Genomic DNA, 18,862 nt, shown 5'->3' on the forward strand with positions numbered 1-18,862 from the left:
ACCAGGAACACATGGGTTTAAATCAACTTGTTAATCCCAACTAACTTAGTTCCGGCTAAGGAATCCCATTGAATCAGCAAGGTTTACATAAGTGCTGACTTTATTCAGCAATTGGTTCAGTGAGTCTACAAGATTTGGGACTGGCAATTGGATTTAGTCCAATTATTTCTGGTATTTGTGCTCCAGAATTCAATGTAATTAATTCCTTAGGCTTGTCTTTCTCCCCTCTCCCATTTTATCTTCACAACAATTGCATTATGAAGGTTACTCTGAGGGAGAAAGATGAACACTAGGTCAGCAAGGGACTTTCTTGACTGAATGTCAACTAATGGATAGCGTGATGGACAAGGACTCAGGAGGCCTAGGTTCAAATCCCCATTCAGCCATGGAAAGTCACTGAGGGAGTAGAACTGATAAAACCACTCATTAATTATCTCACTTACCTTGAAAGCCCTACTAGGGTTGCTATAAATCAGCACCAACTTGAAACCACTAACTACTATGTTTCTCTGTATATTGGCACACACATGTGGCAAGATTCCTGTGCTACTCAAGCATATGTATACATTTTATCTTAACTGGTGTAGATAATCTTCGATCTGCCATGAGTCTAAACCAAGTGGTAACTGGCCCTTTTCATGCTGTAGGACAGTGGTCCCCAACCTTAGGCCTCCAGATGTTCTTGGACTACAACTCCCAGAAGACTTCACCACCACCTATGCTGGTCAGGATTTCTGGGAGTTGAAGTCCAAGAACATCTGGAGGCCCAAGGTTGGGGACCACTGCTGTAGGACATTCCTTAGACCTGTTTTTTATATATATATACTGGATGGGATAGTGACAATTTGAGTGTGGAAGAGCTTCTTGTAATTCCATTGTCATGGATAGATCATCACCTGCTAGGATTTAGATTCACTGGCTCTGCGGGATGGGGGCTAATTAGAATGGTCCACCTTAGGATGCTAATGGATCAGAATGGTTTCCTGATAGCATCTATGGAACTTCCTGTTATTTCAGCAGGTGATTGACCAGTAGGGAAGTGGTCACAATGGTGGACACAATTGCTCCCAAATATCCCCTCCTACAAAGTGGCCCCAAACCAGCCCCCAGGTTTATTAAGCATTGGCAGCAATGAAATGAACAAAATGGGGATTAGAGCAATGAGAGTGGAAGTCACGGAGCATGTCTGAGTGACCATGGGCTAGAGTACTCAATGACAGTAGTGACAGCAAAGAAGTCTTTCTTTTCTGCCACCATTGTGTAGTCATCTAGCACAGCGGTCTAAAATGGTCAAGTGCCTATTAACACTGTTTCCCAGAAGAAGAGAATCCAGACTATTTGTCAGCCTACTGTGAAGAATTTGCTCAACACTTTTTAGATACTACAGTGGGGGCAGCTTCTATGGCAATAAACTTGGCCTTTGCTTGTCCTGTGTTATGGGTAAGTTCCAGCTTGTACATACTGAGGTCAGGGTGCCTGGAAATCCATGTATGCTGGATCTTTGCACTTCAGGGCTGATAAAAGTGACTGATGATGGTGGTGGTGGGGATTGGCTGAGTGGATAAAGGGAGTGGTGAATGCCTCCCTAGAAGAAGGTAGTGTTTTAACCTGCCTAAAATAGGTTGTTATGTAAACCAGTGGTTCTTAACCTTGGGTAATCCAGGTGTTCTTGGACTGCAATTCCCAGAAGCCTTCGCCACCAGCTATGCTGGTTGGGGCTTCTGGGACTTGCAGTCCAAAAACACCTGGGTTACCCAAGGTTAAGAACCACTGATGTAAACTTTCTAGAACAGGCCCTCCTTAAACCATTTAGATTCACTTCATTGCCTAAGGAACTCCGGAACAATTTTTATGACACAGAAATGTGATGTGGACCTATAGGCAATTTAATTAACTCACAAAAACTAGTTAGGCAGTGTGTCTTCAAAAATTTTAGAAATTAAATTGTACAGATCCCAGATGTGGACTCTCCTCTTGATTTTGCCAGAGAGACCCATTTAAATATTACACAATCGCCTATTCTTCAAAAGATCAAATTTCATCATGCTAACCCGCTGACCCCCTTTTATTAAAAGTGGAAAAAGAGAACAGGGACTGTCTTGCTGCTTTGTTCTGCAGTAATTTGTGTGGTGCTATTAGTAGCCAACCACCATCTTTTGGAAACTTGGCAGTCCTGCAGGCTGCATGACAAGGAGAATCAGAACTTTCATATCATCACAGCATGGATTTTCCTTCTCTGAAACTACCGTGCAATCTGTAATTTTTAACCTCTCAAGTTTCAGATTGTACCTTAACATTTGTGAGAAACAGATGGCTCCTGCAAGCTGCCAACCTGTTGTTGAAAAAAAGCTTTTTCCACGAATTGTTTTCTACCCATAGTCGCTTAGCATAATTAACCTTTCATATGATTTAATAAACAGAAGCAAACTTTTGCCACATCAAATTAATAAAGAGAGCCACTTAAGGATACAGTTTTTTTCCCTTTATTTGTCATTATTCTTGTTTCTGTTCTTTCTCATAATAAAAAAAAATCATGTTCAAACACAGGTCACTTAATTAATGTTGGAAATGGCTCCGGCACTAATGGATGTACACATGAAAATATTTTTGACTAACAAAACATGCTTTCACTTAAAAATAAATCTCAGCTATTAGGAGGGCCAGGCTTCAGGCGACAGCCTGTCGAACTAGGAGTGGTGTGCAAGCTAGTGATGTGGACTAAAGAGTGAGAGCAGGCAGTGGTAGGCGTTATACCGGCATAATTAATAAGGTTCTGGATGCCTGCAGTGAAAGCATTTTTTGCGCTACAGAATTTTTGGTATACGATGTACAAGTAGGGCTTTCAGTAGAAGCTAAAATTATTGAATTGAAGCTACTGTACTTTGAACATATCATGAGGTGGGAATCACCAGGGGAAAAAAGTAATTCTGGAAAAAATGGAAGGCCACAGGAAAAGAGGAAGAACAAACATTAGATGGATTGACCTCATAAAGAAATTATGTTCATCAATTATCTAGATTTGAGTAGGCTGTTAATGATATAATATTTTGGAGTTCATAAATGTGTAGGGCTATTATAAGGGGTGACTATATAGGCATTTCTCCAACTCTTTGGCCCTTTTTATTGTTGACCAGGCAATGAAAGTGCCAACAAAGACCAGCTTGTCCCCAGAGCATTTCTTCCTGCACTTTTCTGGTCCCCTGTCAGGGGCTACTCTTTTTTAAAGTGCAGGTAGGATCACTCCATTTTAGTTCATCTGCAGCCTGTGCAGCCTCTTGGACTGAACCGAAGTGGAGCATGCTGCTTTAAATTACTCTCCTGTTTTTAAATTTCCTCATATTGCTAAGTGGCTTAAGAAGCCAGCTTAACCACTTCATGATATTGGGAAATTAAGCACCTCCTCTGTTTCTTCATGGAGAGGCAGAGGAAAGAAGCAACACTTTTTTAAAAAAGTCTATTAGAACAGTGATGATGTGCTACATCTCTTAGAAAGCTTAAAAAAGAAAAAGAAAACCAGAAAGAAGAGGAGACAGGGAGACAAATGGGTGAATGGGGGTTTCAAAAAAAATTTTCTTGATTTTCTCTGCTTTCTTAAGGAAGGTGGGCCAAATAGGGTGGTTTGAGGTATGTATGTCATGTGGATGCAAGGATTCAACCAAATGGTATAGCACGATCCCCATATGACCTAAAGCTACGTTATTTAGCCTGATCCAGTCCACTTGAGTTGAGCCATCTAGCCAAGCCTTAAGTTGGGCATGGCTTGACAACACATAACAAGAAGAGTAGGCAACGGGTAGAAGCATAATTGATCCTAATGTGTCAATGTATAGCAAGCAGTTTCCAAACAGGGAGACTTTTGTGTATACATGACTCCTGGCTTTCACTGAACTTGTTTATTATGCAGAGCAAGATGGTAAACAGAGAATGGGTAATGTTTAAATAAAGTATACAGTTTTTCCTCTTCATGAATTGCTGCCTTGTCGTGGCGAAGGGGCTTGAGTAACTCAGAGAAGCTATGGGCTATGCTGTGCAGGGACACACAAGATGGACAGGTCATAGTGGAGAGTTCCAACTAAACACAATCCACCTGGAGTAGGAATTAACAAGCCACTCCAATATCTTTGCCAAGAATACCCCGTGAACAGAAACAAAAGGCTAAAAGATATGACTCTGGAAGATGGGCCCCTCAGGTCGAAAGGCGTCCAACATGCTATTGAGGAAGATCGGAGGACAAGTACAAGTAGCTCCAGAGCTAATGAAGTGGTTGGGTCAAAGCTGAAAGGATGCTCAGCTGGGGACACACCTGGAAGTGAAAGGAAAGTCCGATGCTGCAAAGAAAAATACTGCATAGGAACCTGGAATTAAAGATCTATGAGCCTTGGTAAGCTGGATGTGGTCAAACAGGAGATGGCAAGAATAAACATAGACATCCTGGGCGTCAGTGAACTAAAATGGACAGGAATGGGTGAATTCAATTCAGACTATTATCGTATCTACTACTGTGGGCAAGAAGCCCTTAGAAGGAATGGAGTAGCCCTCATAGTCAAAAAAAGAGTGGAAAAAGTTGTAATGGGATATAATCTCAAAAATGATAGAATGATTTCAATGCCAATCCAAGGCAGGCCTTTCAACATCATAATAATCCAAGTTTATGCACCTACCACAAATTCTGAGGAGACTGAAATTGACCAATTTTATGAAGACTTATACAACATCTTCTAGAACTGACAACAAAGAAAGATGTACAGTGGTGCCCCACATAGCGACGTTAATCCATTCCGGATTAATCATCGCTATGCAAAAACATCGCTAAACGGATCAAAAAACCCCATAGGAACGCATTAAACTTCATTTAATGCATTCCTATGGGGCCCCAAACTCACCGTTCAGCGAAGTTCTTCCATAGCGCCGCCATTTTTGCACCCTCGGTGAGCGAGGGCAGGGTGCAAAAAATGGTTGCGGTGGCCATTTTGGGCATCCGGCAGCCATTTTGGAACCGCTGATCAGCTGTTTAAAAAAACATCGCAATGTGAAGATCAGTAAGCGAAACGCTTACTGATCATCGCAATGCAATGTTTTGCCATTTAAAACATCGAAATGCGATCGCATTAGCGATCTGAAAAAACAGATCGCTATGCGGATTCGTCATTAAACGGTGCGCTCGTTAAGCGAGGCACCACTGTACTTCTCCTTACAGGAGATTGGAATGTTTAAGTAGGGAGTCAAGAGATGAAAGGAACAACAGGTAAGTTTAGCCTTGGAGTTCAAAACAAAGCAGGACAAGGGCTAATAGAGTTCTGTCAAGAGAACAAGCTGGTCATCACAAACACTCTTTTCCAACAACACAAGAGGTGACTCTACACATGGACATCACCAGATGGGCAATGCCGAAATCAGATTGATTATATTCTCTGCAGCCAAAGATGGAGAAGCTCTATACAGTCAGCAAAACAAGACCTGGAGCTGATTGTGGCTCTGATCATCAGCTTCTCTTAGCAAAATTCAAGCTTAAACTGAAGAGAGTAGGAAAAACCATTGGGCTAGTCAGGTATAATCTAAACCAAATCCCTTATGAATACACAGTGAAAGTGAAGAACAGTTTTAAGGAACTAGATTTGGTGGACAGAATGCCTGAAGAACTTTGGACAGAGGCTCGTAACATTGTACAGGAGGCAGCAACAAAAACCATCCCAAAGAAAAGGAAATGCAGGAAAGCAAAGTGGCTATCCAACGAGGCCTTACAAATAGCAGAGAAGAGAAGTGAAACAAAATGTAAGGGAGATAGGGAAAGTTACAGAAAATTGAATGCAGACTTCCAAAGAATAGCAAGGAGAGACAAGAGGGCCTTCTTAAATGAACAACGCAAAGAAATAGAGGAAAATAATAAAAAAGTAAAAACCAGAGATCTGTTCAGGAAAATTGGAGATACTAAAGGAACATTTTGTGCAAAGACAGACATGATAAAGGATAAAAATGGGAGGGATCTAACAGAAGCCGCAGACATCAAGAAGAGGTGGCAAGAATACACAGAGGAATTATATCAGAAATATTTGGATATCCTGGACAACCCAGATAGTGTGGTTGCTGATCTTGAGCTAGACATCCTGGAGAGTGAAGTCAAGTGGGCCTTAGAAAGCTTGGTTAACAACAAGGCCAGTGGAGGTGATGGCATTGCAGTGGAACTATTTAATATCTTTAAAGATGACGCTGTTAAGGTGCTACATTCAATATGCCAGCAAGTTTGGAAAACTCAGCAGTGGCCAGAGGATTGGAAAAGATCAGTCTACATCCCAATCCCAAAGAAGGGCAGTGCTTTTGAATTGTGGTGCTGGAGGAGGCTCTTGATAGTTTCCTGGACTTCAAGGAGAACAAACCTATCCATTCTAAAGGAAATCAACCCTGAGTGCTCACTGGAAGGACAGATCCTGAAGCTGAGGCTCCAATATTTTGGCCATCTCATGAGATGAGAAGATTCCCTGGAAAAGACCCTGATGTTAGGAAAGTGTGAAGGAAAGAGGAGAAGGGGATGACAGAGAATGAGATGGTTGGACAGTGTCATCGAAGCAACCAATATGAATTTGACCCAACTCCGGGAGGCAGTGGAAGACAGGAGGGTCTGGCATGCTTTGGTCCATGGGGCCATGAAGAGTCAGACATGACTAAACGACTAAACAACAACAACAACATATAGTTTTTATAAAACAGAAATAAAAATGTATGCAAAAGTTTTTAAAGAAGGGATGGGTCATTTAACACACTGGTTCTTAACCTTGGGTTACTCAGGAGTTTTGGACTGCAACTCCCAGAAGCCTTCACCACTAACTGTGCTGGCTGGGGTTTCTGGGAGTTGCAGTTCAAAAACATCCAAGTAACTAAGGTTAAGAACCAATGATTTAACATCCATTAGGGAAATGCTGTTTGACCTTTTTCACAAGTACATGTGGTGGAAGGAACCAATAAGAGGAAGAACCTGGCTCAATCTGGTCAGAAGTCATGATGATAGTAGATTTCTATCTTACTTCCCCTTTTGATTGAATTAAAAGGGAATTAAGTGCCTTGTTGCTTTGAATGTGTTTTTGGTGTTGCTTTTGTTTACTGACTTTTAGTGTGGTATCTACCTGATCCTTGTAAGAATTTGCATACTTACTGTTTTTAGCGTTCTTGTCTTTTAATGATGTAAGCTACCTTGGGTCCTTGTTAAGGAGTTTTGTTGATGAGAACACACACCACTGGTGAACTAATTATGCCTACAAAGATTTCTATAGCATACTCTAGGATTCCTCTTTCATATCCTTATATTAAGTGACCGAAAAGAGATATATTGGATTTTAGGGAGGGGGGTTTTATAGTATTACTTAGGTGCATATTACCTATCCTAATACTACAGTATGCCTACATTCATATATAATTGTAATGCTGTTAAGAGATGAATTCTTAATAAACTGAAGGGTGTTTAAAAAAACCCTGCAAGTGTCCTTTGATGCCAAGGATAGGGCTGCCAGGGGAGCAAGTTACATTTTACTTCTTTCCCACATTACAATTTTTATGCCTCATATAAGTTCTGCATGATAGTAATACAGCTTTGTAGTACTTTGACCTTTTCAATATTCGGAAACGTTAGTGACTGGTCATTTCTGTGTAGAAAAGAAATATACATATATCAAGGTGATGGGCACAGTTGATAGATGTTAAGTGCAAGATATTATTATTATTTTATGATTTCAGTAATGAAAAGAATGGAAAAGCAGGAGAAGATCCCCATTCAATGAGTGACAGGAAAGAAAATGATAAAAGTGAATGAATGTAGCAGTGGAGATTAAAATGCAACAGTCTAAATTTGTTGGGTAGAGTTTTTGCTCTGGGCTATAACACCACAATCTTCCTGCCAAATTGAATCTGTGAAGAATATCAATCCTTAGTATACATGGCTATAAGTCAAAAATGAATTCCCTGCCTAGGACACATTTGAAATACTTCATTTAATAATGCATGTTTCTTATGAGCATCATCCATTAGTGTGATTATGAATATTGGATATAAATGATTCATTCCTAATGCTGATGGGAATAGAAGCCCACATGCCTGATGTATACCATCTTTCCAGTATTGTTGCCACTGGGACCCAACGAGGAGCATCTAAAAGGTTAACCTTGAAGTTGTGAGGTATTTTGTAAGTGATACAACATGGTGATATGCAAAATGTCAGCTCCTAATATCTTAAAGGATTAAAGAAGGAATGGAGATTGAGTTCTCCAAAAACTCTTGGTTATGGTGGCTAAAAGCCCACCATTCCTCTGCATGCCACATTTGGGGAACAAACTAAAGGAGAGTGTTACCTTTGTACCTTACCTGTAAATATCCTGAAAGCATCTGAATATCTGCTGTTGGAAGCAGAAACTCACTAGGGAGAAACATTGGTCTGATCTGACAGCTCTTATGTTCTCATGGAAATCATCCAAAGTGGAGTACATTTAAGACAGGATCCATATTGCAGTATTTCACATTAGCTCTCAACAGGTGTTAGTACAGTATAGATTCTAGTTTGAATTAGTAATTATTTTTTTTGTATGTTTATCAGGCCATCTATCAGGACAAATTATGAGTTACGTCTTGAAGATCCATAAGTCTGGAAATTTTCCTTGGCAGTTTGGCAGCAGATTTTCAGGTTTAAAGAATGCATGAGGGACAAAAATCCCTTTGATTGTTGAGATATATGTAATTTAAAATGCTACAAATTGGATCCACATTTAGTTTTTTTTTTCTCAAAGGACCCATTGAAATCCACATCCTATGTCCAATATTCCCTGCTTCTCCCTTCAGGCTGGCCTTGCAGCTGTGGCAGTGGTGGTGAGGAGGATAATCACCAAGCTGTGGAACCTTTCAGTGGCAGATGGACCACGTTAAGGCTGCAGTGGGATTGGCAGAGCCTCTCTTCCCACTTCCACTGGATTCCATTGTCCTGTCAGCAGACATCTCATGAGAAGGATCCGGTGCTGCTCAATCCTTCCCCATGAGATTTAAATTAGTCACGAATAATTAAGCCCTGTTATTTTCGGCCTTTGCTAAGTATGATTAACTCCAATTCTGTGTTCCTGCTCTCAGAAATTGCACCAGGAATATTGAAAAGCAACTCCCCATTCATATGAAAGGAAGACTCCACCATGTGAAACAAAAACAGTGTGGATGAGGGTAGGTGCTCCCTTCTAAACCACATATACCACTCATTTGATCAAAACATGTCATCCAAATTTTGACAGAAGATTGACGTGGAAGGTTAATCCACACGATCAAGACAATTTTGCGCACATATCTGTTGGACCCTAGTCCTTCTTGGCTTATAAAAGCTGCCAGACAGCAACTGTTGAAGGGGGTATGAATGAGGAGGAGTGAATGCCTCCTTGAAGTAGGCTAGGATGCTTCCATCCTTAAAGAAGGCAATGGTAAGACCATTGTTGAAAAAGCCCCCCTTTTATCTCAGAATATCAGATAATTGCTGGTCAGTCTCTAATGTTCCATTCTTGAGCAAGGTGCTCAGCTCCAGGGGGGCTTGGATGAAACATTATCTAGATCCATTTCACTCTGGCTTCAGGCCTGGTAATGAGATGGATACTTGCCTTGGTGGGCAACCTACACCAGGAACTGGACAAGGTGCATATGTCCCTGTTGGTTCTGCTGGACCTCTCAGTGGCTTTTGATACCATTGGTCATGGTATTTTTCTGGGCTGTCTCTCTGGGATGGGACTTGGATGTACCATTTTATAGTGGTGCCGATCCTTTCTGAAAGGGGGAACTCAGGTGGCCCTTGGGGACTCCTTTTCAACATCTTGGCTCAGGGTTCTGTTTTGTCCCCTATGTAATTAACATCTACATGAAACCACGAGGCGACGTTTCTGGAGTTCTGAGGTCTGGTGTCACTAGTATGCGGATGACACCCACCTCTATGTCTCCTTGTCACCTAAATTCAAGGAGGCTGTTTTGGCTCTTGATCAGTGCTTGTTATCAGTAATGGATTGGATGACGGTGAATAAACTGAAACTTAAGCCAGGTAAGACAGAGGTGTTCCTAGTTAGCCAAAAGGCAGATCAAGGAATAGGGATTCTGCCTGTGCTGGAGGGGGTGACATTCCGTCTGAAAACACAGGTGTGCAGCTTGGATGTACTCCTGGCTTTGTATCTGAGCCTAGATGTCTTTTTTTTTTTGCAGTGGCCAAGAATGCCTTAGCACAGTTAAAACTCGTGCACAACTACACCTGCTCCTGGAGAGGTGTGATGTGGCCAAGGTTAAAATGCCTTAGTTACATCCTGTCTGTATAACTGTAACATATTCTATGTGGGGCTGCCTAGGGAAAAGTTCGGAACTTCAGTGGGTCCAAAACACTGCAGATAGATTGTTGACCGGGGGTGGTTATAGGGTCACATAACGCACACACAGAGAGTGACTGCTGATCCCTTTCCAGATGCAATTCAAAGTGCTGGTTGTATCCTACAAAGCTCTTAAATGGCTTGGGTCCAATCTATCTCAAACAAAAAGTAGATCACATCTACTTTTGTAAGCTTGCCCCAGTATTAAAATCATCAGGGAAGGCCTTTCTCACAGTTCCACAATCCTCACAGGTCTGTGATCGCAAAAAGTCAATGTCTAGCAAAAAAACTGTCGTGCGGGGTAACTGTCTAGCGAGGCACCACTGTAAACACATTGCATATGAATTTCAGTCATTGTATTTGCAAAGGCTTTCATGGCCGAGATCTAATGGTTGTTGTGGGTTTTTCGGGCTCTTTGGCCGTGTTCTGAAGGTTGTTCTTCCTAACGTTTCACTAGTTTCTGTGGCCGGCATCTTCAGAGGACAGTGCTACTCCTGTTGTTCATGTTCCTAATTATGTTGGGAAGAAGACTACGTAGGAATTTTTTGGTAAGCCAAAATTTTTTTAGCAGACTACCAAAATAGTATCTGAACTTCAGACCTTCTAGGACTCTCAGGTTTAGCTGGAAAATATAATGAGAAAAAATAACAATAAAGGAGTTATGTAGTTACCCTGAGAAATAAGGAATTAATGAAACCATGAATTTAGATGGCAAAGATGACTGAAATTGGTTGCAAAAACATCATTGTCAAGCGATTTTGTCATATAATGAGGTAATCGTCAAGCAGGGCATCACTGTATTTACTTATGATTTTCTTCTCCATGAAGGAACAGAAAGAGAGAAAACTTTTCTTCTTTATAAACTTCCATTAAAGGAAGTTAATTTTGTACATTTTATTACCTTGAAAGGTAGCTAACAGCACATCTGCTGATAAATTTAAAATTGATGCCACATCTGGCTATTGGCATGTTATATAACATGCTGGGAGGAAAAACTGGAAGAAACAGATAAAGCCTTCATTTTAACTGCACTAATTATATTCACATCCCATAGCTGTCAAGGTGCATTTAAAATCTGCAATGCATCGGATAACAGTAAGTAGGAATTCATTATAATCTTCAAAGTTCATTATTTTATAAACTTGTTATAGAGGTCTATAGATACACGATTCCTTACTCATATATTAATTTTAGTTCAAGTTACTGTGGTGATACTATATGTAACTTAAACCATGTTTATGTTTCCAACTGTATGTTTAATATCATCAAAAGCACTAAAATGGGTAGGAAATGCCATGAATGGTTCACTTAATCTAGGTGACTCCTCACAGATGAACAAGAGATCTGCCACAAACATAGTTCTCCTTGGTTACAAAATCCAGGCCTTTGGATCAAGCTGTAGGGACGCAGGCCAGTTTTGCCGACTGCAATAGCTCCCAAACGTTGTTGGACTGCAACTCCCAGAATTCCTGACTATTGGCCATCCTGGTTGGGACTTCTGGGAACTGAGATCCAACAACACCTGGCTTACTATGTACTCTTTAATTTGATAAGGCAGGTATATCTTTAGGGAGTAGGCAAAAGGTACCCAACAGTGGCTCCTAGTGTTCAGAACAGATTTCCAACCGCTCATGGTAGTACTAACTGTGGAGATTTGGCAGTTCGGGTAAAGGCAGCTGAAAGAAAAGGGCAAGGCAGGCTGGTTTGAAGAACAAAGAATCGTATCAGAGGAGAGATCAACTAGGTGTGGAGTCAAGAAGCAGCCCAGTGGTTCAAACCAGTGAAATAAAAGCAACAACAAGGCCAGAGCATTCCAAGAACCAAGTTGAAAACTGCAAGTCTGACTATTCAAGCAGTGGAAACAAACATTGCACCTGAACGCTCATCTTCATTCATATTTCATCTGGAAATTTTGTGCTTATTGTTTAAAATTGCCAGGTCTGGGGCTTCAATAAGCATCACAAGGCACCGGCTGAACTTTGAGCTCTTGCCTGAGACCCCTGTGTTGTCCCGGCATTTTATTTTATGCACTCTGATAGTTCGTTGCCAAGTTCTGATAATTGGTTTAGGATTAAAATTCAGAGCTCCTTCAGCGTTTTGATCTAATCAGAATATATTAGTGTGTGTTTAACGACAACGTCCAATGACAAAGAAAAATAAATAATGTAAGGAGAGAGGCTGCTTTCTGATGACAGCCTACAGTACATATAGCCCTGTTAGTTTTACTAAAAGAAGTGGCAGCACCAGTAGCTAGTCTCCTGCGAGATACTTTATTGGAAATATCTATAAAGTCCACAAAGGCTGAGAATCTTTGGCACATTTGTTGGAAGCCTCTTCAGGGATGTGAGGGAAGGCTTCTGTCCCTTTGAGTGTGCTTGTCACATATGCATACTGTATAAACAAAAACTGATACAAAAACATGACCTGTTTTTCATACAATAACAATTCTTGTCCAACAATTAATTATTGTAGAAAAAGAATTAAAATGTCACTATTAATTCAGATTGCAGCTGCGTGATGTCGACATGGATAACAATGTTGGAGAATGTAAAATTCAAAGACACATATGACTTAAATGGCACTTTTCTTCCACACTAAGCTGACAAGCTCAAGCTAACCCTTTATCTGGGCCCATGACAGATTCATGAGCCCAGATATTTTTTTCTATAAAAATTAGCTACCCATGAACCATGTGACAGATGCCATGTCTAATCTGGCTTTTCGTGACTTCTCTCTGTGTCATCATTCATTCTCTTGAAATATTTCTGGCACTCAGGCTTGCAAGGGAAACAAACTGCGGCCAAACCCCAATGATCTTTAGATTTCCAGTGTGAAGAAGGATGGCTCCATTAACTTTAAGGGACCCTTCAGTGATGAAGCCTACATTCACTGAACATTCCCTAATGTTGCAAAAACGGAATAAAAATTTTATTGAACAGATTTTTGGAAGCAAAACTCACATCCTTGGTTATGAGTTTTTATAAGAGCCCTAGAAAGGTTTTAGAAAACCTGTCCAAAATTCTAGTGTAATTCTTTATGAATGTAATACTTACTCTATTCCACTCCTGATTACTACATTAATACAAAGAGGCATTGCTAATAAACAAGTGCTTTAAAGTTCAAGCCAAAGGAGATTTGCAGACTTTGAAGAGTTTGCCCAAGGAAGTTAAATAGTGCAGAAGGTCCTCCCCAGGTAATTAAAAAAAAACAACAAGCTCTGCATATTTCTCTTCCTTTTTAACAAAATCTACACATGCTACATTGAATTAATTCAAGAGCTGGCCTAATGCCCATTCCCTATACACAAATGGTTAGAAAAATTACTGTTTTGGAGCACAGCTTCTAGAATTTTTTAGCCATCAGCACCAGTATTATGTTGCTCTTCTCCATGAAGGTTCTGATTAGTGATCTCTGCTCTTTTTTAATACATGGAACTTTAAATCTGTAGAATCTGTTAAGAGAAGAGCCAGGCAGAGTTCTCCAGCAGTTTCTTGGAAAATATACTGAAGATAGTAACATTTCTCCATCATTATTTGTGAATTAGTTCCACCATTAACAGAGTTGTGCAGATTCACATCTTTGGATGCTGACTCCCAGAATTCCTCCAGATGGTTCTGAAGCCCTTGGGAATTCTGGGAGTTACAACCAAAACACAAATCTGCACACTTCTGAATCTCTTGTGTTACTTTGTTAGAAGCACTTCTAGAATTTGTGGTAACTTTTATTTCTCAAAGGAACAATCTCAAGCAATTCCCTTACCAATTTCACATTCTGATTAAATCATTTTTGTGGTTTTAGGAAAGTATTAGCTAATGATGGAACAGAACAAATATATCTTGCTTTCAGCCTCTGTCTACACCGTCTCAGAATCCATTCCTTCTGCTTTTTCACAAAAACACATTTTTCTTCATTGGCCTTGTGTGGCTTTGCTTTTCCTTCTTTGAAGTTATGGAAGGTCACTGGTCGGCCGTTTGTCCACATCCAGCTGCCCATTTTACCTTCTTTTAATCCTGAAATTGGAAACATTGCAGTTGTGATATTCTGTACCTAGTGTATAGTAAAGCTACAGAGTGATAGGTAACAAGAATTGTAACAATGTCCCTGTGTTTTTTAAGTACTCTTTAGACAGACCACCTGATTTCAACATAATTTTTTCAACAGGAAAAAGCAGTTGAACACTCCCACTTTGCTTACAGCAAATGCATGCTCACCTATAATAGAAATCTGACATAGCTCATTAACAGAGCACTCCCTGAACACATATGGTTTAATAGTTAGCTCTTTCAACTATAAGAATACAGTGGTGCCCCGCTTAACGATTACCCCGCTCCACGACGAAATCGCTTCACAATGAGGTTTTTGCGATCGCCATTGTGATCACAAAATGATGACTGAATGGGGAAAATCCATTTTATGATGATCGGTTCCCTGCTTCGGGAACTGATTCTTCGCATTACAATGATTAGAAACAGCTGATCGTTGGATTTCAAAATGGCTGCCCACTGTTTTCTGGACCGATATCCGGAAGACAGCGACTGAAAATGGCTTCCCCTATGGAGGATCTTCGCTGGACGATGAGGTATTTCACCCATTGGAATGCATTGAACCGGTTTTCAATGCATTTCAATGGTTTTTTTCTTTCGCTTGACGACGATATCGCTTAACAGCGATTGCAAGAAAGTTGGTCCTTTCCTTCAGGCAGCCCCTTGTTTTCGGCGGAAAATAAGTCAGACTGAGTCCGTATAACATTAACATTGGAACTTTTATTCATCTCCTCTCCCACCTGCACATCTTTAAACGGGTTTAACGGTTTCAAACTTGGCAACAGGCCATTCTCAATAACATTTAAACTTTGGTCAAACTCCCAGGGAGTTACAGGCGGCGGATCCCACAAGATCCCCGCGGCTCCTTCTGAGGAGGAGGGAGACTCCTCATGGCACAAATGGTCCCACAGCACTTGTGTCGGTACCATCCTCTCTCGTCGGGACCTTCGTGCTCCTCAGCTGTCATCCAGGCCCGTTCACGCTGAATCTCCAACTCTCTGGGCGCCACAATCACATTCCACTCTTTGACTAATTTGCGCAAGAAAGTCTCGGTTACAGTAGGTGGATCGGGCAATAAGCCACCTTCTTTTAAATGGGGAAAATCTCTTAACAACCCCTGGTAGCGGACCCTCTCAAAAGCTCTCTGTCTGTCCTCCCTCTTCTTCCTCTCATAAGCCTCCACCACTGAACTGAACCACACCACCCCTTCCTCGTTCTTATACCCCCCTTCAACTGTCACTTCAGACTCCTCCCACTCTTCGTCTGCCAAACACACCTCTATCTTCACCTCCCCCTCTCTCTCTTCTGTTTCCTTTCCCTTTTCTTCTTTACTTTCGCCACTATCTCGTTGACTCTTTATTTCATCCTCTTTTTCCACTTTTACTTCTGCGGACGGCACACTCTTATTCTCCACACCTTCACACGCCCCCCCGGAGGAGTGGGCCGTCCGCTTGTTGTCATCGCGCGCATCCCCTTCACCCTGTCGTGAAAAATAATCGGCATTAGCATGGTTACTTCCTTTTTTATACTTCACTTGGAATGCAAAAGGTTGTAAGCTCAAATACCATCGGGTCAAACGTGAATGCTCACTTGAAGGACAGATCCTGAAGCTGAGGCTCCAGTACTTTGGCCATCTCATGAGAAGAAAAGAGTCCTTGGAAAAAACCTTGATGTTAGGAAGGTGTGATGGCAAGAGGAGAAGGGGACGACCGAGGATGAGATGGCTGGACAGTGTCTGCGAAGCAACCAACATGAACCTGACACAACTCCGGGAGGCAGTAGAAGACAGGAGGGCCTGGCGTGCTCTGGTCCATGGGGTCACGAAGAGTCGGACACGACTAAACGACTAAACACACACAAACGTGGGTTGGCGTCTTTCATTCTGTTCAGCCATTGTAATGGGGCATGGTCAGTTACTAATATAAAAGGCATTCCTAATAAATAATATTTCAACGTTGTGATTGCCCATTTGGCCGCTAAGGCTTCTTTTTCAATTGTTGCATATTTCTGTTCTCTAGGTGTTAGTTTTTTACTTAAATACATAACAGGATATTCGATACCATGTCTTTCTTGCGCCAAAACTGCTCCTATCCCCCTATCTGATGCATCTGTTTGTACAATAAATGGCAAGGAAAAGTCAGGTGCATACCTCTTTGGTAATTCGTTTAAAATAGACCGCAATTTGTCAAACGCTTCTTGTTCTTTCCTTCCCCAATTAATATACTTTTTTATTTTCTTCTTAGTAAGGTCAGTTAAAGGAGCCGCAATTCCCGAAAAATTAGGCACGAATTGTCTATAATACCCTGCCAAACCTAAAAATTGTTGTACTTCTTTTTTGGTTTTGGGTACACGCCAATCAGATAATTTGTCAATTTTCTCTTCAGATGGTTGTATTTCTCCCTTACATACTACGTGGCCCAGAAACTTTACTTTCTCTTGAGCTATTTTACATTTAGAAGGGTTTACAGTTAGCCCAGCTTTCCTTAATTCTTTCAATACTAATTTTATATGTCTTACATGTTCCTCCCACGTGGGGCTGAAAATAAGAATGTCATCAATATATGCTCCCGCAAATTCCTCTACTGGTTCTAATACTTTGTCCATTAATCGCTGGAAAGTAGCTCCAGCTCCATGTAATCCAAATGGCATTTTTTGGAATTGAAATAACCCCTTAGGAGTCACAAAAGCCGTCTTTTCCTTGTCCTCGGCCCTCAACGGAATCTGCCAGTAACCTTTAGTGAGATCCAATGCACTGAGGTAAATAGCGCCCCCTAGTCTCTCTAATAAATCTTCTATGCGGGGCATGGGGTAAGCGTCAAATTTAGATACTTCATTTAGTTTTCTGAAGTCAATACATAACCGGATTTTTCCATCTGGTTTAGGTACTACCACTGGGTAGCTCCTCCACGGGCTGTGTGAATGCTCAATTATTCCTAACTTTAACATTTCTTCTACCTCTTTGTTGATTACTTCTTTCATGTGATATGGCCAACTCCTACTTCCGCTACGTATAACTACCCCTTCCTTGGTATTAATACGATGTTCGACTATTTGGGTTATGCCTGGATTGGGAGAAAATACATCTTTAAATTCTTGCTCAATTTGCCTTATCTGTCTCATTTGTTGAGGATTCAAACAATCCCCTAAAGGGATTTCTGCCTGATCTGTTCTGTACACTGAGGATTCAGGCCCTAGATCTTCTTCTATATCTTCAGCCCATAACACCTCCCTTTCATGCCATTCCTTTAAAAGGTTCACATGATATATTCCTGTCTTCTTTTTCTTATCTGGAGTTTTAATTTCATAATCCACCTTTCCTACTTGTCTAATTACTTCGTATGGACCTTGCCATCGTGCAAACAACTTGGCATTTTCGGCGGGTAATAACAACAACACTTTTTGACCAGTTTGGAAGGATCTAGGGGAAACCCTCAAATCATATCTCCTTTTCTGCCCGGCTTGTGCTTGTCCTAAATGTTCTTTTGCTATCTCAGACACCTTTCTTAAATGTTCTCTCATTTCAAGGACATGTTTTACTGTAATTTGTGCGTTGTCTGACCCACTCTCCCATTTTTCTTTTATTAAATCCAAAATTCCTCGGGGGTTCCAACCATATATCATTTCAAATGGCGAAAAGCCAGTGGATGCTTGTGGTACTTCTCTAACTGCAAACATGAGGGGGGCCACTAACAAGTGCCATCTGCGAGGTTTTTCCATTACTAACTTCCGTAACATCCCTTTCAGGGTCTTATTGAATCGCTCCACCAATCCATTTGTTTGAGGATGATAGACGGAAGTATGTACTGGATCTACATCCAATAATTTCCACATTTCTTTCAATGTTAAACTCATAAAATTACTCCCTTGATCTGTTAATATTTCTTTAGGGAAACCTAACCGAGTAAACACCTGCATTAGTTCTCTCGCGATTACTTTGGCTGTGGTCGACCTCAGAGGCACAGCTTCTGGATATCTGGTTGCATAATCAATTAACACTAGAATATGAGTATGCCCTCCTGCAGACTTTGTAAGAGGTCCTACTATGTCAATTCCTATCCTGTCAAAGGGATGATCTACAAGGGGCATAGGCACCAAAGGAGCTCCTGGTCTGGGTTTCATTTGGGTCATCTGACACTCTTTACACGTTCTACAGAATTGTTGTATTTCTTTTTGCATTCCCGGCCACCAAAATCTCTGAGATATTCGAGCTATCATTTTTTCATCAGCCAAATGACCTGCAGTAGGAACATCATGAGCTACCTTTAACACATCTTTCCTCCATTTCATTGGTACCACCAGTTGTTTTTCCCCTTCTCGGTTCACGTGGTACAATAATCCCTCTTCCAGTTCAAATCCCTCCTGTCCCTGAATAATAGTCCCTGTAGGTTGTGCTTTCTTTAATACCTCTTGTAATGTAGAGTCATCTTGTTGCCACATCCTTGTTTGTTCTCTAGAAAC

General features: G+C 41.0%; 1 protein-coding gene across 2 annotated transcripts in view; it reads right to left on the reverse strand.

Moving 5' to 3' along the window:
- Positions 1–12,612: 12,612 nt before the first annotated feature.
- Positions 12,613–18,862, reverse strand: part of LOC110077136 (FRAS1-related extracellular matrix protein 1) — a 149,961-nt gene continuing 143,711 nt past the window's right edge. For both annotated transcript variants that reach the window (XM_072997709.2, XM_072997708.2), the window contains one exon: positions 12,613–14,371. In XM_072997709.2, the coding sequence (XP_072853810.2) occupies positions 14,142–14,371 (230 nt within the window). In that variant the 3' untranslated portion in view covers positions 12,613–14,141. The remainder of the gene's footprint in view (positions 14,372–18,862) is intronic.

The sequence above is a fragment of the Pogona vitticeps genome, chromosome 4 (genome assembly GCF_051106095.1).
Source record: "Pogona vitticeps strain Pit_001003342236 chromosome 4, PviZW2.1, whole genome shotgun sequence".
Classification (NCBI taxonomy): Eukaryota; Metazoa; Chordata; class Lepidosauria; order Squamata; family Agamidae; genus Pogona; species Pogona vitticeps.